Here is a 21,335-nt window from a genome sequence, read left to right as displayed (position 1 = left end):
AGCCATGCGGGGAAATTATTTCTCTAGTCGGAATTTTCCGCATTTAACAGCTGTGCATATGATATGATCAATAACAGAGGCCTGGCGCTGATTAGGCGTCCCTGTACTCCTTGATTGATTGATTGATACTTTATTGATCCCACAATGGGGAAATTACCCCCCCCCCCCCCCCACACACACACACACACAAAAGGCGCTCCAGCGCGCTCTTTCTGGCGTGTTTTCATTTGAATCGTTGTTATACTTTTTTGCTTGTTTGTGATTGTGCTGATCATCTGCTCTAATGTGTAACATGAAATAAAAGCCTAAGTAGGGGCTAAAAATGTGTCCGCATACACCTCAGAAAGTATATAGCTGCGCTCCTGGTCTGAGGTGCAACCTGGTGGCGTCGGATGGACTGAAACTTAAGAGGTGTTCTGTTGGATTTAGGTCAGGCGAGTGTGTGGACCAGTCACTGGTATCAATTCCTTCATCTTCCAGAAACTTCTTGTGAAAACCACAAGGGTGCTGGACCTGCCAGTTCTGGTAGTCTATGGCAAATGCCAACCTGGGATCCATGGTGCTGGTCAGTGAGCACAGATCCCGCTAGAGGACCCTCAGGCCACCCTCATGAAGTCTGCTTCTCATTGTTTGGTCAGAGACATTCACACCAGCGGCTGCTGGAGGTCATTTTGTAGGGCTCTGCAAAACTAGTGAAAAACAGAACAGATGAGGAGGGAAATAAGTCCGCGTCCACCTGTAAAACCCTTCCTGTTTGGGGGTTGTCTCATTGTTGCCCCTGTAGTGCACCTGTTGTTAATTTCATTAAGACCAAAGCAGCTGAAACTGATTAACAACCCCCTCTGATGCTGACCTGACCACATCAGTACTGCAGAAGTTTCATTGACTTGATGCTGTACTCTGATTCAGCTGTTTATGAGCACCGAGGAAGACAAAACTTTTCATTATTCTGGGTAATCTTGGTGCTCTGAAAGTTGCTCCCTCGGTGGTTAAACAAACACTATGACTTCTTTTCAAGAAAAACAACTGGAAACACACAGCTGCACACGCACGAGTGTTTTTATAAGCGTCAGGAGGTACCAGCTCTGATGACCTGCTTCTCCACTAATGAGCAGCTCTCATTCAAAGACGAGCGGTCCCATCTTCTTCCTCTTCCAGCTGCTCCTCCTCCTCCTCTTCTCTCACTCACCCACCTCCACCCTCCCCCACTCCAGCGTTGTCAAGGCAACAAAACCCTTACATCGAAGCTGTTAGTCATACATCCACGCAGTCCACCCCACCTCTCTTTTGACGCTGTCGTGACATTTCATCACTTGAAATCTAATTCACTTGCTGCTTTTTTTCCTCATTCAGTTTTTTTTTAATGATTTCAATTTTCTGTATATGTTGTACAATGCACCTGAGTCTTACTGCAAGAAAGCCCTTTATAATAACAATAATAATAATAATGTTAATGGGGATTGTATATATACTTATTGCTTTCCAGTTCTTACAGTATCGCAGTCCTAAAGTCACGCGGTTTTTCGTTTAATAAGGCCACCCAAAAACAAACACCCACACCCACACAGGCGCACTGAGACGCAGGGTGGGAGGAGGAAGGCGGATCTGTAAAGTCCACTCTACAGGACTTCCTCGGTACAGCCACGCAGAGCCTGCAGCGCAGTAAGTATTTCCACGGTTCCTGTTCACCATATGGTGCGTGTCTTTTCATTATTACTGTGAACATAAGAGCGCAACACAGACGCAGGTAACACAGACCGGAGAGCCCCGGTGATCCCACAGGTAACAAGTGGCAGCGCGTCGTGAGAGCGTCAACATGACTGTATGATTTGTTGTAGTGTGTGTGTGTGTGTGTGTGTGTGTGTGTGTGTGTTGTGTGTGTGTGTAAGGTGAATTCTAATCAGCAGGAGAGCTGATAGAGGACTTTGAGCTGCAGTACTGAAAGCCGTTTGATTCGGGTTCATCGGCTCCAGTCCTCCTGTCACTGCTGCGACAGTTCCTGTTTTGCCGTCTGAGCGGGCTGATACCTTGTGACTGTTCGGCTGATTGGAAACCTGATTAAACCGAGCAGACAGGCTCTTTGGGGCTTTTCGTGTTGTTTTGTTCTGCTTCAAACGCGTTTCGCGCCGGTTGTTTTCCTGCTGTGGTAATAATGTTCTGTAACGGTGACATCAGGGACTGGGTCTGTTGTGTAAGGACACCTGTTTTTTTTAGTTATCAGTCAGCAGTTTAGTGCAGTTGGGAAGTAGTCAGGCGATTCCATTTTATGCTATTTTATACTTGTTGCTGTGTTTCATAGATACACATTAGGGAATGCATAACAGCATAAAAGCATCAACCCAAAGGAGAAGCACGGTGGCAGTGGCGTCATGATTTAGGCTTGTCCAGCTGAAGTTTAGGAGAATTCCAGTGAATGGCCCCAAAAATGGAAATGAAATCACCGCTCAAAGTCTGCATCACTGACAAGATGGAAAAGACATTTGAGGGTTACGTAGGAGACCAGAGCCTGGAATGCCCATTAATGACCGGCCATCAGCGACAAAGTGGAGCACAGCGAGTGATTCGGACCCTTGGTGGACATCCCTTAAGTATTTTAAAGTTCTGAGAGGAAGAGGGATTGTCTCCTTTTAGCAGCAGTGAACTTCAGCAGCAGCCCTCCTACCTGATGAAACTCTCTTTTTGCTCATTGTGGTTCATTTCATTTGGTAAAAAATCATAATTTTGGTTCCTAATGAGACGCTGAGTTTTGATGGGAGCATATTGCTGAGTCTGAAGTTTACATGTTCACTTCTCTCATGTCACACAGTAGTGAGCTACTGAAACTGGAAATTATGTCTCAAAGGTTTATGAGGAAAAGAGGCTTCTTATACTGTAATATTATACAGACACTAAGTGTGCGGTCACTACCTTTTCAGTTTTCACTACAATACAGATATATATGATGTGCTTACTTGCATGCTAATATAATTATATACCACTGACAGGGTCTGTTTTACATGAATAAAATGGTGTGTGCATGATAATAGACTGGTCATGTTCACATCCTGGATTTATGATCTAGCATCCCAGAATCAGTTAACTATACCACAAAGCCCTCAGTGATTACTTCATTTTTAGATATTGATAGATGGGGCAGTGTTAAAGCTGAATCCTTTTAGGCATGTTCGATGGCCCCTTGTTCAGGAAAGCACAACAGTGACTTTATTTCCTGAGAACACTCAGAAAAGTTAAACTGTCACAACATCACATGGTCACCTTTTATCGATGTACCATTGAGAGTGTCCTGACCCATGGGATCCTCACACGGTACAGCAGCAGCATTTTCTTTTAATTACTTCTTCTATTTCTTTATTTATTACTTACCTTTTTTGTTGTAAGAGAAACTGTTTTGAGTAGCGCACCCAAGTCTCGTTGCGTATGCTTGTATGTGCAATGAGAATAAAGGAATTGTGATTCTTTTCACTGCCCAGCCTTTGACACTGGCTGCTGCAAGAGACCCCACAGATGTGATAAGAATGTTGGCTGATGTTATGCTTCACGGCTGCAGCCTTTCCTTCTCATATTAGAACATTTCCTACAATAAGTGAGAGTTGAATTAGCTTTCTTTCCTCTCTAAAGCTGAAATGGGTCAAAGTCTTCGTAACATTATAAAATTTGGTTTGTGAGGTACTTTGCTGTGTGCTGCTCTGTATTTATCTTTGTCTAACCCATCTCCCTAATCCAATTCACTTTCATTTCCTTCAGCAAATGTTACAGCCTAAGGCATCAGTTCTAATCGCTCTATTCCCGGCTCTCAGATCATGGAGGACCCCGCCCCACGTCGTAGTCGCTCTGTGTTTGCGGTGCTGGTGGGAGCGTCGCAGGTGCTGGGTTTGGCGTCGGTGGTGCTGACCGGCGTGTGGATGGGCCACTTCCGTGGGGGTTTCGCCTGGAATGGCTCAGAGCAGGAGTTCAATGTGCACCCTCTGTGCATGGTGCTGGGCCTGGTCTTCCTGCACGGAGACGGTGAGTCCAGAGTGCTTAATGATCGGTGTTAGATTGTCGCTGAAGAGCTGGAAACCACAGCCTAATCAGGATGTGGATCAGACTGAGTCCGGCTGATGCATCTTTGTGAAATTATTTTCTTCCTCATTGTTTAAAAAAAGGCTTCACATAAATTGTTTCTTTAGCATCATATCCTACAAAAATATTGTCTATTCTTTATTTTCAGCGGATATATTGAACATGTTACTATGAGCAGTTTTTAGAATGCTACTGTTAGCGTTAATCTTAGCAATCACCCCAGTGAACTGATGAGGCTGATAGAAACATTATGACTTTACTGTCTGCTGTCAAAGATTTATTCAATAGAACATCATGTAGGAAGAAATCAGAGACAGAAGATTATCAAATCTAGAGCCTAGTGTTTGCCTAGCAACAGGGATAAACCCCCTAAAATGACATCACACGATCAAATTCAACACTACACTTATTTCAGGAGATGAAGTGTTGTTGAAAGAGGTGAAGAACACACTGACACATACAGGGAGTCCTCGATTTATTAGTACTTTTGCTCAGTGAGCCGTTTACTTGCTAACTTGCTGGCACTGCAAAAGAAGTGAAAGAAGTGGATGAGGTCACATCACAAAATATAACTTCCAGTAGGTCTTTAATATGGTGAAATTATGGTTTACTGACAATACCTTTAAATAAAATTGTATAGAGTACTCAATATAGACACGTCTGAATCACTGTGTCCTACAGCCTGCATGGAGGGAGATGATTGGTTGGTTCAGTTTCATTTTGGAAGTTTGAAATAGGAACATGAGGCAAGTAGCCTGGCACGCTAACAGTGATTTAACATTAGCATCTGTGAGCCAAATTCCCCACATCTAACCAGGGTCATCAACTTCCACCATCTTTGTTATTTTTCCATTTTGAAACACCCAAATAAACAAGAATACTAAATGTGAAAATGTGACCCCCCCTCATAGCTTCTGAAAGTGTTTATTTAGCATGTGGTTAAAACACAAGTCACTCCTACCCCCAAGTGAAGTCAGGCTGTCACTGACCTGGTGGATCTCAAGAGCTTACAGTGTTCACTTTGCACCAAAAGAAAAAATGTTCTGTGCTTTATTTCACTTGGTTTCATCAAAACTCTTCACTGAAAACATTTCCCCAACTATCCAGCTGTGACTGCTGCCATACCGTATTTAACATTTAACCTGCAGTGGCCACCAACACTGTGCAATGTAGTAATTTGGGATATTTGTAGATATTTCTTTCCGGAGCAACAATTTGATCTTTTTTGTAGCATCAGAGGAAATTTCAGGGAAGTCTACAAGATTGATTCTCAGGCTGTCATGAGTGTCTCATAGAGCCGACCAGAGAGTTCTTGGTGAAATATCAAAGTGATAAACATTTCAACCACCCGGTTAGGCAGCAAAGCTTAGCTAAAAATGTTAGATTGAAAAGCGTGCAGTAAGCGAGCCATCCTCCGTCTGCCAAACACTCAAAAGAAAATGGCTGCTCTAATTTAGTCAGCCTGCTGGTGTGCGTCTGTGGTTATGAGCGTGCGCTGTTGCATCGTAGCCTCAAGCCGCTGTGTTGCTGACTTGTTACATTAAGCTAACACTGACCAGACACCCATCAGTCCTCCCTAACCTGACCCAGCCAGACTGATAGAGAAACGAGGAACTTGTACCAGCTTGTGTGCGTTTTAGCACACAGCCGGTCGAGCTTTGACAGAATGGCTCTACTGGGAATTGGAAGAAGTGACACAAAAAGCATCAGTCAGCAAACAGCAGCATCTTTTTTCAGTTATACAGCAGAAGGGCTCCACTCTGTCTTTAAATTCACTTTTCCAAATGTGGCATTTTTCAGAACTGGTTCTTCTTATTGGTTCACACATATTTAGACACCTCAGCACCCTCATGCTGAGTATAGTGCACACAGCAATGAAGCCTTCATACTCCTTCACTCCACACCCAAGTTGAACATGTTGAAGTCATGTCGACTGATTTATGTGGCTTTCTGAAACACAGCATCCCCACAAATGGTAAATGGACTAGTTCTTATATAGCGCTTTTCTACTCAGTCTTTCACACTCCAACACTTGCGTCAGAGAGCAACTTGGGGTTAAGTATCTTGCCCAAGGATACATTGGCATTCAGCCTGGAGTAGCCAGGAGTCGAACCGCTGACCTTCTGATCAGTAGGTGACCTGCTCTACCTCCTACCACCCTTCATTACGATGGAAGTCGGTGCTACTGGGTGATAGTCACAAACACGCCTACCACACATGTCTGATCATTTGTCTCAACACGCTGAGGTCTACGTACCACAGGGGGGCGACCCCTGGAACCAGAATATTTGATTTTTGTTTTGACAGTTTTTATTCTCAAGTTTTGACAGAATGCAAAGAAAATAATTGCAACTTGCACACATTTTTTTGGGCCAACATAGTAGTGGAGTGGTTAGCTACGAAGGAGTATTAGGGCCACATTGAGAAAAAAAATTAAATTGTGCATTTTGAGAATGAAGTCAAAATTTTGAGAAAAAAAAGTTGAAATACTATTTTTAGATTAAAGTCGTCATTTCGAGTCAAACTGCCACGACTGCTGTACCCTACACAAAATGGCTCGGGTAGATGAAACAGCTTGATCAGCGGTCTTATTGTGTCTTGTGAGTCTACATGTCCCCTTCTGTACTGCATGAAGGTGCAACCATCGATATCCTTGCACATGTCCTGTGCCAGTTTGTGTGCTTTTTGTTTTTTTCCCTTCTGATCAGATGCAGCTTTCTGCACCATCTCTTTAATGTCCTCATACTTATCACTGCCTCGTGTTTATGTACCAAAAAAGAAATAATTTCCTTGTTAATAAAACCAATTCTAAATTATAGTTTCAGTAACTCATAACACAAGATATTCTGGAGGGTATAGCAGGCGTGGCGCGGCAGTTGTTTGACTTGAAATGACGACTTTAATCTCCACATTTTCACTTTTTTTCTCAAAATAGTATTTCGACTTGAACATATCAAGTTGAAATACTGGAATTATGGTGTTGAAAGCAGAGCTGTAGTCAAGAAACAGCGTCCACACATATGTGCTCTTATAGTCCTGGTGGGAAAGGGCAGTGTGCAGAGCCAGTGCATTGTCTGTGGATCTATTTGGCCTATAGGCGAACTGAAAGGGGTCCAGTGTAGCAGGCAGTGAAGATGTGATGTGAGCTTTGACTATACGCTCAAAGCACTTCATTACAATGGAAGTCGGTGCTACTGGGTGATAGTCACTATGGCAGCTCACATTTGGTTTCTTCGGGACAGGGATGATGGGGGTCCTTTTGAAGCATGAGGGTCTGTGAATACAGCTGCCAGTTCATAAGCGCATGTTCGAGAGCACGACCTGGGATGTTATCTGGTCTGGGAGCTTTCTGTGTGTTTACTTTTTTAAAGTAGCCACACACATCAGCCTGGGGGATCTGAAGAGGACAGCTGTCCTCCCCTGTCAGAAGCTTACTGTGCTCCTCAAAGCGGGCATAGAAGGTGTTGAGCTCCTCAGGTAGAGAAGCAGTCACCTCCCGCATGCTGTAGCTCCTCCCCTTGTGGTCTGTTATCATCTTTAGCCCACTCCACATGTGCCTGGTATTTGATCCTCTGTAGCAGGACTCCACCTTTTCCCTGTACTGTCCCTTAGCCATTTTTATTACTTTCCCGAGAGTATGCCGGGCTTTCCTGTACTCACATGGATCTCCAGATTTATTGGCAGCTGTCCTCGCTCTGAGCGCGGCACGCATGTCTCTGTTGACCCATGGCTTCTGGTTGGAGTAAGTCTGTACAGCAACCTGCAGTACAACGTCATCAATGCATTTGTTGATGTATCCAGTGACGTATTCAGTGTAGTCATGTACATTGTTGTTAGCGGCAGTATGGAAAACCTGTAGATGAAAAGGCAGAAAAGATTTAACAGATAGCCTATCACTTGTAACAGTCACATAGTCTTCATGGATTTAGCTATTTTGCTGACTAAAAAACTCAACAAAAATATTTAAGACTATGCAATATTTATAGCCTAGTTTATATTATAGTTAATTTCATCACTTAACAATGGGGGATGAGACCAGAATCATGGAAATAACATCAGTGGCGAGGGAGAGGTTTTTTTTCTTATCGAAGCAGCTGCCAACAAGGTGACGATATGTAGAACTGCTTTTTTTTTTTTTTGCAATATTTGTGCAGTATTTCCAAAATTAGAATCATCCTTTCTCAGACTGATGCTGAAAAGCTAATTCATGCATTTATTACTTCTATGCTGGACTATTGTAATTCATTATTATCAGGCTGTCCTAAAAGCTCCCTGAAAAGCGTTCAGCTGATCCAAAATGCTGCAGCTAGAGTACTGACAGGGACTAGAAAGAGAGAGCAGATTTCTCCCATATTGGCTTCTCTTCATTGGCTCCCTGTTAAATCTAGAATAGAATTTAAAATTCTTCTTCTTACATACAAGGTCTTGAATAATCAGGCCCCATCTTATCTCAAAGACCTCATAGTACCATATCACCCCAACAGAGCACTTCACTCTCAGACTGCTGGCTTACTTGTGGTTCCTCGGATACTTAAGAGTAGAATGGGAGGCAGAGCCTTCAGCTTTCAGGCCCCTCTTCTGTGGAACCAGCTCCCAGCTTGGATCCAGGAGAGAGACACCCTCTCTATTTTTAAGATTAGGCTTATTCAAGCTTATAATTAGGGCTGGATCATGTGACTCTGAACCCTCCCTAGGGTGCTGGGGGGGTTCCCATGATGCACTGAGTGTTTCTTCTTCATTCACCTCTTTTCACTCTGTTTATACCCCACTCTGCATTTAATCATTAGTTATTAATAATCTCTGTCTCTTTTCCACAGTGTGTCTTTTGTCCTGTCTCCCTCCTCTCACCCCTAACCAGTCACAGCAGATGACTGCCCCTCCCTGAGCCTGGTTCTGATGGAGGTTTCTTCCTGTTAAAAGGGAATTTTTCCTTCCCACTGTCACCAAGTGCTGCTCATGGGGGGTCGATTTGACTGTTTGGGTTTTCTCTGTAATTATTGTAGGGTCTTTACCTTACAATATAAATTGCCTTGAGGCGACTGTTTGTTGTGATTTGTCACTATATAAATAAATTTGAATCATTGAATCAAAGCAACATACATATACATAACGAAATGAAAGGAAGTACAAACTGAAGTAAAGTTATAATGTGACAGACAAGTGTTTTGTAATGTGTGCTGTTTTTGATGCATTCGTGCCACCTGCTCCTGCTGCAGCAGATTTTGTGGTTTCGTGTCTGCAGCCCTGAGTTCTTTTTCTAATGAGAGTAATCACATTAGCTCAACTGGTTCAGTGTTAGATTGCATTAGAGCAATAAACACAAAGGTCAGCTGGATGTTAGAAAGAGACTGAGGAGGGAGCTTAATGGGAAATTGAAACCCCCTGGGGGGTGCTCCTCACACAGACACAAACACATGTCCACATTAATGCTGTTACATTTGAGCTCATGCCCCCCCTCCTCTTTACATCAGGGCCTTTGGCTACTTTTTAGGATGTTCCAGGACCTGAGGTGGCTTAAATATCTGGCACCCCAGTGTGAAGCTGCTGAGTAGAAATGGCAAACAGACTGGTTTATATAAAGCACTTTTCTACTTTACACGAGGACTCAAAGTATTTTACATAGCAGGTAGAAAGTGGTTGTATGAATCAGACATAAGATTCACATTCCAGTAATCACATCAGGATTCAGCATCTTGTCCAAGGATACTTTGGCGTGCAGCCAGGAATCGAACTGCCAGCCTTCCGATTAGTAGGTGACCTGCTCTACCTCCTGAGCCACAGCCACCCATGTGGCTCACCTATAAACTGAAAACCATTCAAGGTCACTATCACATGAAGCTGAAGGGCAACACCGATACAGGAAATGGTTATTTATTAGGCAAATAACAAACTGAAAGAAATAAATGGTCTTTGTTCACAACCAAAAATCATTTTGTATGGCCTCATTTGGCCTCGTTAACAGCTTGCACTCCTGCTGGAATTGTTTTTGTCAAACAGTCTTTTCTTATTGAGCTCCAAATAGTTTCGAGCTGTTCTCAGAGATTTGCTTTGAAACTTTTGTGCAGTCTAGCTTTGAGCCCAGCCAAACAGCGGCTGCTCTCAGGAATCTGAACTACAGCATCAATTTCATTTTGCTGTCTTCAAAGGACGTCTTCAGTTTCATTCTTGAAATCAGAAGAAAAAATAACTGAATTAATAGGTGTGTATTAAACAGTATTAGGCTAGTATTGAATGTACATTTTCCCCTCTCCCATCTCTCTCCATACCCTCTGTCTGCCTCTTCAGCCATCCTGGTCTACAGAGTGTTTCACAATGAGCCAAAGAAGAATGTAAAGCTACTTCACGGCATTATTCACCTGCTTGCCCTCATCATGAGCATTGTAGGTAAGGGAGATGTCAACGTCCTCACTAGGATTAACTTTATTAGCCCACATCTGACTGCTTTTTTCATGTATGTGTGTCTGTCTGACATGTTTGTGTTTATGTGCGCAGGTTTTGTAGCTGTGTTTGACTTCCACAGGGCATCTAAAATTCCCGACATGTACTCTCTACACAGCTGGTGTGGCATGATTACCCTGATCTTATTCTGCTTACAGGTACACACACACACACACACTGAATTTATACAGCAAACTAAAGTGCAGTGGATTAAAACACTAAACTTCCATCCCTCCATTTCTCCCAGTGGGTGATGGGTTTATTGTTCTTCCTGTTTCCTGTTGCGTCAGCGTGGTTACGAGCCTCGTACCTGCCCGTCCACGTGTTCTGTGGCCTGGCTCTGCTGGTTATGGCCATAGGGACCAGCCTGCTCGGTATCACGGAGAAACTCCTCTTCAGCATCATGTACGTCCGTCTGAATGTCAGGCAGTATCTGCCCGCTCATCTCATGTTCATTTCTTTAATGATGCAACTAGAAATCACTGTGTGAGTGTTCTTCAGGTGCAAAGCATAGACTTTGTAGAGCCACTGGAGGTTACTGGTTGTCACTGCATGGAATCAGTTGCAAAGAAGGTGCTGCACCAAGAACCTCTTAGTGATCCTTGGTTGCTAGCAGATTGCTGTGTGCCTGTAATTTTTCATCTTTGTCTGCAAATACGTGCTAACTGTTAGCCAAGCAGTAGTAAAACTTGAAAGAATGCGATGCAAACCAGAAATGAAGAAGGTCCTCCTTTAAAGTAAAAGCTGTGCCTCAGCTCTGCAGTCAACATATGTCCAAAGGTGCAACTTTTACTTGTGTTTCACTGCAGCTCGGAGAGCAGCTTGGCAGTGTTTGTAGACAAGTCCACAGCAATATGCTGGTGACCAAAGCAATCATAAAGACGTCTTTACTAACCTCTTGAGGAATAGGCTTTTCCTCTAGTGACAGGTGCTTGTCAGGGGGTCACTGACCAGTCTGTAGGTCTGTGTGACTGGGCTTTATCATTTTCCCACTAACTGCCATCAACCTTTAGCAACCACTCACAGCTGGTGGGGGAATGCTAGTTTTTCCCTTACCACTGGTGGCTGCCAGATGGTCACTGAGCAGTCTCTATGTCCGTGTGACTCGGGCCTCATTCCCTTGGTCCCACATTGTCACCGTGATCATCACATGTCCAAAATGGCCGACAAGTTAACATCATGTGGTTAGTGGGCACGTGTCTGCAAAACCTCAGCAACCATAATCTGGTCCTGATTTAGCTCATCTGTCATGTCATTACCCATCTATAGCGTCTCCTTCCTTCCTTGTTCCCAGGCCGACCTACTCTAAGTTCGCCCCAGAGGGTGTGCTGGCCAACGTCTCGGGGATCCTGATGGTGTGCTTTGGGTTGCTGCTGGGATACCTGATCACGAAGGAGGAGTACAGACGTCCACCAAATCCAGAGGAAGAGGCTCTGTCCGTCCATTTCAAGACACTGACTGATGGGGGGTCACCAACCACACCTTGATCTCATTCCGAAGCTCGATGCCTCCCCGTCACCTGCCAACAGACTACCTGTGCTACCACTCCCTGTTATTACCTGCATACACAGTCATTCATGTGAAGGTGGTCAGAAAACTGAGTTTTCCTAAGTTAAGCTTTGGTTCAGTGACGTAAGAGCAGGAAGTTGTAATCATTTTGTTGCTCGTGGTAACATACCGCCCAGCTCTGTCAGCTTTCTCTTAAAAATCATTCATTTATACATACTGATTCACTGCATAGACCCAGAACTGTTTTACTGCACCGTGTGGTATAGAGCGACACACATTTGTGTAGTTGGCGTTGGGTCCAGTTTGTTTCATCGTTTACTGTTGTGCAGTCCTCATGCCTACATTGTGATTCTCGTCTTGCTTCATTGTGTCTTGCTTTCCTTCACTTGTGTTTTATCTTATACTGTGTCCAAATAGCGTGAGCAGCATGTTAGCAGTGCAGCAGCAGGACTGTAAAATGTAAAATGCAGGAACATTGTTGTGAGTGTTTTTATAGGGGACCCAAGTAAGTGCAGTGTTCTCCTCTCCCATTGTTTCCTGCTGCCTGTGCTACTCTGTGGGCAGGTTATCTTTGTGAGGACAGCTGCTGACATTAATGCACTCCGAGTCTTTCACCCCGAATTTTAACCACGGGAACCAAGTGCCAAACCGAACATTTAACCCTCAGACAGGCCTTTGAACTGCAAATCCAGTTCTCAGGAAGATGGCATGGCATGTTTTTATTATTATTATCATTATTATTATTGTTTCTGGTTTTGGTTTCCTGTGAGAAACAACTTTAGTCATTCGCTGATGTTTGGACGAGCGGTTCTGCTAATATTCGGAGCGCTGCAGCCCAGAATCTGCCCGTTCGGATCTTAAAGTTATTTCTTCTCTCTCACATCGTGTGTTGTCTTCGTCTAACGATCACCATTGTTTCCCCTCCCCGGTCACGGCAGATGGTTGCCCTTTCCTGAGCTTCGTTCTGTCAGTTCTCTGAGGTCTAAGCCGATATTGGTGATGACCCTAACGCTAACTCCGGGCAATCAGAATGTGTCATTTTTGGTTTTGGTTCTCCAAAGTGAACAAAGACGATAATGATTCTAACACTGCACATCAAAAGATATTTGCTTTGCCTTTCTCTATAGTCCCAGGGTGAGAGGAGGAGGGTTAGGGGTATCACCTGTGATTATTTGGACCTCAGGGTTAAGAGAGTTTTCCTTCCCACAGTCACCTAATGCTGTTCATAAAGGATCATCGGATTGTTGGGGTTTTCACTAATATTTGTAGGGTTTATACCTTTAACCCCCATAATGTCCTGGGATCATTTTTGACCCCAAATGAAATCTGTTGCCATCAAAATATGTTTTCTATTTATCACTTGATCTGAAAATCAGAGGGGCTGTTTGATACTATGCTGTTTATGATTGGAATAAATTTGAAGTAATTTGATAGAATTTTTATTGAATTTAACAACATTGTTGTCCTATGGGGTCAAAAAGACAGTCAAACCATGTGGGGTCATTTTGACCCCAGAGTACAAAAGGTGTGTGGCAACTGGGAGGACTTTATGAAAAGGCACTGCATCAGTGAAACTGAGCTGAATGGAAAAGAACAGATTACATACAGATACAAATTTCTGCTTTGACTCTAAGAAAGGAGCCAAACTAACTCTGAACAGCGGGGCACTGAAACCTGCAAACTGACCCATTCTCACTGTAAGAAGGGTGCAGCATGGTGGTCTGTAGGTGTTCTGCAGAGTCGTGCATACCTATGTCTGCATGTTGCTGCTGTGTACTACTGGCAGTGTGTAAATATGTGGAACAACCGGTGATGAAAACTGTCCACTGTCTGCTTCTCACACTGCGTTTCTGTTCTTTGGTGCTATTTTTCCTGCTTCTTCCTCTTCATGATGAATGTTTGTTGAGTTCCCACGATGTTTCTCTGTGTAGCTCAAGACCTACATGTGTCACTTTACAGATGGGGTAAAATGTTGTGGGATAAAGTTTCCTCTGATGTTGCTCCATCTTTGTGGCCTGCAGCACTGTTCATAGCACTACTTTAAACTCCTGTTTTCTGACACCCCACAGAATCTCTGTAAGTGTTCATGTTTAAATGTCAGTTACTTAAATATCCTGTTGTGTGTATTCAGATGTGTTGATGCACTTCTCCCTAAATGTATTTTTTGTTTGCTCGTCTTCAGGACTTCAGCACTTGTGCCTCTCAGAGAGCTTTGGTGGATGTCGCTCATTTTTCTGTTCATCCTGTCAGTGTTCACTGGAAGTCCCAATCTTACCGGGACAGCCTGAAATAAAAAGTGTGTTAAATGGCTTTTCCTTCCAGTTTCTTAACATCCGACATGAGAGCAGCTAATTACATTTGAATAGCTTATTTCAGAAATTTGTGCAGTTACTGAGTTACATAACTGTCTGCCCATTTTCTTCCACTTCGCACTGAAGCCTATCCCAGCTGTCACAGGTAGGGGTACAGCCTGGACAGAGCTAACACAGAGCGATAGACAACCACTTTTTTTTTATATGTCTTCTGGCAAAATCTAAATCTGGCCTTCCTGTTCTTGAGTGTAACCAGTGATTTGTATCCTCTCTATTTCCATTCATGAAGGCATCTCTAGATTGGTTAGAAGCACATAAATAATTCTGTCATCCTGCCCTTTAGTTGCCTTCTGTGGTCTTTCAGGCCTTTTGGTGTTGCTGAGCTGGCCAGTGCATCCATTCTTTTTAAGAATGAGTCAGACTGTTGGTTTGTCCACTCCTAAAGTTTTGATAGGTTTGTTTTTTCAACCATGACGATGGCCTCTCTCAATTGCATCAACATGTCAGTGGACTTCATATTGAGAATTCCAGTGAAAAGCTACCAAAAAACAAGCTCAAACTTCAATCCCAGATCTTTCATCTGCTTAACCTGCCATGAAATAATGAGGGGAAAAAAAAAACTGCTTGTCAGTTCATTGTATAATTACTTTTGAGCCTCTGAAAATGGGATACTGTGTATAAAAATGTAATCCCGAAACAATTAATTCAACACTAAATAATAGGGCCAGTTTGTTAATGTCAATATTCTGTTCACATTGTTTCTGCTGCCCCCAAGTGAACAAAATACTGTTATTGTAGCTTTAAAGATCAATTCTTCCACCACTGTTAGAAGCATGAGGAGCATGAATATTAGATCTTCATTTATCCATGTGAATGCTTCTGGTAATATTTTGCATACAGCATGTATTGCTGTCCCTAAATGAGAAAGTGAATGTAATTTCTGGGTGGGCTGTAACAGCCAAGTAGACGTTCCAACGTTGGGTCCCACAAATAGATACAGACTTACAGATCCATGTTTCATTCAGCTTTATTCTTCTTTCTAACTCACTGATTTTACATGAGCCAAAGAAAAAAAAAAAACCACATTCATGTTGCTTGAATTTTTTAATAATGAAGCTCTTCTTGTTGTGACCATCCTCGGTTTTAAATTTGAACTCATCTTACACACTACAAAAGAGCCCAAAGTGCGCACTGACCTGGCTCTGTTCTGGCGTGGTGTTTCAGGCAGACTGAGGGCAAACATCCTACATGCACTGCACCACACAGCTTTGCTAACAGATGACACGCGTGTCACTGAGCTGATGGAACATTTAAAGAAGCACTGATGCGCTGTCACACCTGTTTCCACTTTAATTGTTTGAGCATCAGATTGCTAATATCATCTGACAGCAGCAGTCTCCTGAGCAGTACAAGGGCAGTGGTCAGAGAGGCTGTACTGTGACAGAGAGGTCAGAGGTCACACATTCCATCAGCAACTGAGACGTTGATTCAATGGAAAAAAACATAAAAAGAAATGTACAAAAACTGGCATTCATGTGGATAAAAAACATTTTTAAAGATAAAAGCCTGATCCTTATTTATGAATACGTGTCTTATTTCAAATTTGTCCCCGTATTGACTATTTAGCTAACCGGCTCCCCTTGTAATTAACTTGAGTCTTGATCAGTTTTCAGACTTTTTATTTTAATGACAGGCCCTTAATTACTTACCAAGCTAGACAAGCAGCAAACTGTGGCCTTTACCATGAAAATGTACCATTTTATCTGCTTTACCCAGCAAGCTAAACTACTGGTTTGCAAGGAGAACCTTTTAAAAAAAACACCATGAATATGTGCTTGATGGTTTCACACGATACTGTGCTGAAAATTGCAAACTTTTAGAATCTGAAGTAGATGGTGACCTCGTTAGAAGAAGAAACAGCATAGTTCTTGCTTTGCAGTGGAGCACTTGTTAGCCCTAGCATCTAAGGTATGATAGTATGATAGTTCTTGGGGTTCCAGGGTTCTAGCCCTCAGGTACTGTTGCACTGGGCTGAGAATTTCACCGGTTCTTTACTGAAACTGTTCATTATTACCATAATTATCTATTAGTATAATTAGCTATTAGCACTAGCAAGCGGTTGTTCAATACCCAGGGACTGTGAAGTTTTTCTGGCTAGATCACTGCTGACACCCAGTTACTAATATCACATAAACAGAAACATTGTTGATAAAAATTATAAGGGCAAATTAATGATTAATGTATATAATTCTTTGCAAAAATTTAGCAAGTCAGACAAATAATTTATTCATAATCTACTGGAAATTCCTGAAGTGAAATACGAATGGTATAAGCAATGAGATACAACAGGGTTTTCTTTTTTTTGGAATTGCCATTTGTAAATTTTAACTGAAGGTTTCACTACCAGCAGTGATGTGTACGCGTACTGCCGTTCTTTTGAATTTTCTTGTTTCTTTTTAGTTCTACCCTCATTTCCTCAAGAGGCTTTGCCTTTTCCTAAACCACAAGTGTAAATAAGAACATGTTCTTTTCCCTGATTAAATAAAGATTACACTAGTGAGACACATTGATTTCGCATGAAAGTACGACCTGGCTCTCGTACAACTCTCTCCAACACAGTACACACATTTTGGAGATAAAGTCATAGCAGTTATTTCTTCAAATTTTGTTGGAGCTTTAGTTAATTTTTTAAGATTTTTAAACTTCTTTCTAAGCAGAGGCATTTATAACAAGCACAGAAAAACAACTGGAGGAACAACTTCACAGCTTGATCTGAGGAGATGCAAACACAGTTACGTATGCTAATTGTTGTGAGTAAAAGTTAGTGATGTTGCTCTAAATTCTGATCCAGGACTAGCTTCCAGACTGTTCTGAAATACTGTACTACACAGTGGATTTCCTCAGTGTGAACTGAACTTTCTTTGTTTAAATTAACCCATAGTACAGTGAAGGAACGTCATAGTTGAATACTTGTACACTTTTGGGCCTCATAAGTAAGGCTCTGTGGCAGCTGTTGCTGGTAAACTAATTAGCTTGGCAGCTTCATAAATTAAGCTCATTTCAGAGCACATAAATAGATTATTTCATTTGCAATTTACACAGGACTCTTTGGAAAGGCAAGAAAACCATACAACATCATCCAAAGTGTTGAAATGCACATTGTTGAGAACAATAGTCAAAATATTGAGAAATTACATGTCAAGCCTGGTTAAAGGTCAGAGGAGGGAGTTGGCAACCAGTCAATGAAGAGTTACTGGAGAATGAAGAAATACTGACAGCAGCTCGAAGGGCACACAAGCAAAACGTTCCAACATAATGAGTATGAAGAGCCCTGGTGTATCAGTTGGGATCCTGCGGTTTGCATAATTAGACCATTAGGACTACAGAATATAAAAGGCCTTTATAGAACACAGAAAAAGACTGAAACGACAAAAACCAAAAACCCACCGCCCCAAAATCTAGTCTGTACAAGATGCAGTTCTAATTGTACCCAGACATTAATAGATGTTAACCCAACATGAAACTCTGAACTTTGCTCTAAAGGTTCAGTTTACATGTTCTGACAGAGAACCTCCGGAAATAAACATGAAGCCATATCCCAAATGGAATACAGTTTTAAAAAGAAAAACAAACATTTTTTTACAGTTTAATACAGACATAACTTAAAAAAAGATAAATACTTTTTTTTTTTTTTTTTTTAAAGTCAGTGCTTTTTCAATGACAGCATTTTCGTAGTTTCTCAAACTATGGCTTGGATTAGGGTCACTGACCAGTATTTGACTAGCACAATGTTTCGAACCTCAATCCATCCGTTTATTTCCAGTCGCTGTGTCATTTAAGCGGTTCAAACTTGAAATGAAAATCTTTATTAAAGGCGCTGGCAGCAGGCAAAGGTAATAGTGGTGCTTTTTCCCCTCCTGTCTAAACTTGAACTGCAGTTTTAAAATGTACTTCAAGCCAGAACTGTGCAAGAAGTGGAATACAGGGCGTAATAATTTGGGCTTATTATTAATCTTCCTCTCCGTTTTTGTGCTTTGTGAAGTGAACACCTGTTAATCTTCCACTTTCAACAGACAGATCTAGTCTGTTAATGAGGAATATATTCCATGCCAGTCTTGTAAGTTAAGGATCTGCACAATGAAGGAGTCAGTATGCTTAAGAAGAGGTGGCAGTCTTTCCAAAACCGACAAACAGCAAGCACTTCATATAACAAATGACCAGAGGTTCTCTGAAGCATAGTAACAAAAACAACCAAATAATAAAAACAAATGCTTTTACCCAGAACCCAAAGTTTTTTGTGTCTTGGGCTTAGAAACATTCCAAGTACTAAACGTAGGAACTTAATGTTATAGGGACTTCTTTGTTTCAAGAACAGATTCAGTAATAAGCCATCCAGTTTGTGGGTACACTGACTTCCTTTATACCACTTTTCATTAAAGTTGTTGTATAGTCTCTACACATTGGACTCTACAAAGGGTCTTTTTGGTTTCACCGGAGAGGTAGGACCTGTACGTCTCTCAGTCGGTCTGTCCGAGCAGCTGTGGATCATGGGCAGTGTCAAAGCCACTTTCACGTCCGTGTAGGAGGGATTCTGACTGGCAACCTGCATGGAGCCCTCACCCTGATGAACATTTCCTGGTGTCACTTCATGAAAGTCCAACTGGTTATCATAAGAGACGTGACCATTGTGAGCATTGTTGTTGCTGCGGTTGTGGTAGGCGAAGGATGAGAGCTGGGGTGGTGGAGGGTTTTTGCTGGGCGAAGTTACAACTGTGTCCACTGAAGACACGGCCCAGGAGCGAGACGGACTGAGGCAGGATGCTGAGCTGGAAGGAGCTTGCTGCTGATACTGCTGGTGCACCCTTGCTGTCTTGTCGATTATGCCCATAAAAGGAGTGTTCCTAGATGAGCGCCCCACTTCTCCAGGATAAGTCCCCCCTCCTGCCATGCATATTTCTGACTGGGGAGAGGAGATCAGGAAGTTATCATCGTGGTAGCCGCTAATGCTTCTCGCAGAGGCCAGATCTGAAGGTAGATCCATGTGCTGAGCGGAGGCTGACGTCCTAAAGCCTGGCCCAAGATTAGCTGGCTGTCCACTAGTGAGGCTACCACTGCTGGGGGAGAAACGGACGCTGACACTCTGGGAGTGGATGAGAGGCCTAGGGGGATGAGAGGAGGAGGAGGTTGGGTGGGCACTGAGTGGACGTCGGAGACCGCCCTGTTGTTGATACTGATAATCATGTGATGACTGAAGCCTATCAGGAGGCCCCATTGCTGCCTCTGTAACCTCCAAAGGGTAGTAGGCTGCTTTGGATTGGTTGCGGCTGAACTGACGGGACTGGCCAAAACGGCTTACACCTGCCCTCTCAGCTCCTGCTCCTTTTCCATAGCTAGATGTAGCTCTGACCTGGCAAACCAGGTCAACATCTTCTTCAGCTCCAGAGCTCAGACCAGGCTGGGCCAGCGGGCTAGGCCTGACATCCATGGGATTTGGGCAAAAGCCTTCTCCCAGCTCTGCTAGTTCTTTGGGCAGATGGGCAAACTGGGAGTAGGCAGAACTTCCCAAAACCATGCTGGAGTGGGTAGAGGCACTGGGCTGACTGGTTCTGACCACTTGTGCTTTGGCTGGTTGGAGCCACTGGCCTTGGACAGGGTTCTGCTTCTGGAACCTCTGACTGGCTAGATGGTGGTGACGCTGGACTCCCTGGTTGTGATCTAATTCAGACTGTGGATAGTGTTGTACACCTCCACTTTCTGACAATGCAGGCATACTTTCAGACACTATGCCAGCTTGCTGCTGATGTTGCATTAGGGAGGAAGGAGGGCTGAAATCGTGATAGGGGGCGGAAGAAGGGGGCTGTGCAGAGTGACTGGGTGAAGACAGGGAGGCTGAGTGTGTGGGACTGGGGAGGTGATGATACAGATGAGTAGGGGAGAGGGAGGAGGGTGATGGCACCCCGGAGTGGCAGCGGGTGTCAAGACTCTGAACCGCAGGTTGAAGGTGACAGGGAGAGGAGTCTCTTTCCCTGAGACTACACTCTGGTTCTTTCTCCTCTTCGTCCTCTTCCTCTGTAAGCCCTTCCCTGTCCTGTACCTGTAAACCCGAATCTCTAGACCTGGCGTCGCTGATGGACATGTTTTGCTGATAGATGTGATTAGATGAAGGAGGCTGAGTGTCTTTTTGTTGTGAAGCCTGGCGACACTCTTCCTTGACCCGAGACAGCAGGCGCTGGATCTCTCGGTTGGATGGGCACAAACGGCTGGCCTCAATCAGGTCCTCCAAGGCAGCATGGAATTGTCTGGATTATGAGAGTGAGCAAGAGAAAACAGGAGAAACTTCAGAAGATGCCATAAAGATAAACTCTTAACTTAAGAATGTTTCCTGAATGATGTGTTGCATATTGTCGGTGTTTAGAAGTCTGGTTACCTGAAATTTTCTACGATTAAATTTTTTTAGCAAATGTGACTGCAGTAAAAAATGATGAAACACGGGTTTAAAATCATGTTCCTCTATCTGCCTACCATGCCTTTTTTGGTACTGCATTCACAGTGACTCTAATGCATTGCTAGATCACAACTTACTGGTAGCTAAAACTTCAGGCCTCACTGTGCCATTATACTTGCTGGCGAATGGCACCATACGACAGAGTGACGTCACAAACTGCTGCTTTGGTATTGTCTAGTCCGGTCGCGCGCTTCTCGATTTCTGTAACCTCGCACACTGTGCTGCTGCTGCTGTAGCCGAGTTGAAGACACGATTGTATGATCGTGTCGATTTTTACCACCGTTTTAATTATGCATCAGCACAAAAGCTCAGAGATTCAATGATTATAAAGAGGTAGATGCTACAATAGTTTGAAAAGATGAGACTTTCTGGAAAAACCTTTGGAATGAGAGGCTCCTCGTCCTGTGGCGGTTTTGTCTGAGTTTGTCACCTATTGTTCAGGAGAATACTGCAGTGAATACTTGCAACCTTAGCACTGGTGCAAATGGTACAAAGCTGCTGCAATATCA

At 43.2% G+C, this 21,335-nt stretch overlaps 2 protein-coding genes across 3 annotated transcripts in view; one reads left to right on the top strand and one right to left on the bottom strand.

Moving 5' to 3' along the window:
• Positions 1–1,579: 1,579 nt before the first annotated feature.
• cyb561 (cytochrome b561) lies at positions 1,580–14,313 on the top strand. Its single transcript, XM_030736807.1, has 6 exons — positions 1,580–1,662; positions 3,798–4,005; positions 10,348–10,446; positions 10,555–10,658; positions 10,748–10,905; positions 11,795–14,313. Exons 2-6 carry the CDS (start codon positions 3,801–3,803, stop codon positions 11,985–11,987), a joined length of 759 nt encoding a protein of 252 aa, XP_030592667.1. The 5' UTR covers positions 1,580–1,662; positions 3,798–3,800; the 3' UTR covers positions 11,988–14,313.
• Positions 14,314–15,330: 1,017 nt separating this feature from the next.
• The window catches only part of LOC115785256 (protein TANC2-like), a 69,606-nt gene continuing 63,601 nt past the window's right edge, over positions 15,331–21,335 (bottom strand). For both annotated transcript variants that reach the window (XM_030736794.1, XM_030736793.1), the window contains one exon: positions 15,331–20,620. In XM_030736794.1, the coding sequence (XP_030592654.1) occupies positions 18,775–20,620 (1,846 nt within the window). In that variant the 3' untranslated portion in view covers positions 15,331–18,774. The remainder of the gene's footprint in view (positions 20,621–21,335) is intronic.

This window comes from Archocentrus centrarchus, chromosome 8, assembly GCF_007364275.1.
Source record: "Archocentrus centrarchus isolate MPI-CPG fArcCen1 chromosome 8, fArcCen1, whole genome shotgun sequence".
Taxonomy (NCBI): Eukaryota; Metazoa; Chordata; class Actinopteri; order Cichliformes; family Cichlidae; genus Archocentrus; species Archocentrus centrarchus.
This window is presented reverse-complemented; position numbering and strand designations above follow the sequence as displayed.

Excerpts from the sequence above, each read along its gene's own strand:
- cyb561 (XM_030736807.1), top strand. The coding sequence starts at position 3,801 with ATGGAGGACCCCGCCCCACGTCGTAGTCGCTCTGTGTTTGCGGTGCTG. Across the intron at positions 4,006-10,347 it reads GGTCTTCCTGCACGGAGACG|CCATCCTGGTCTACAGAGTG; the intron begins GTGAGTCCAGAG and ends CTGCCTCTTCAG. Across the intron at positions 10,659-10,747 it reads TGATCTTATTCTGCTTACAG|TGGGTGATGGGTTTATTGTT; the intron begins GTACACACACAC and ends CATTTCTCCCAG.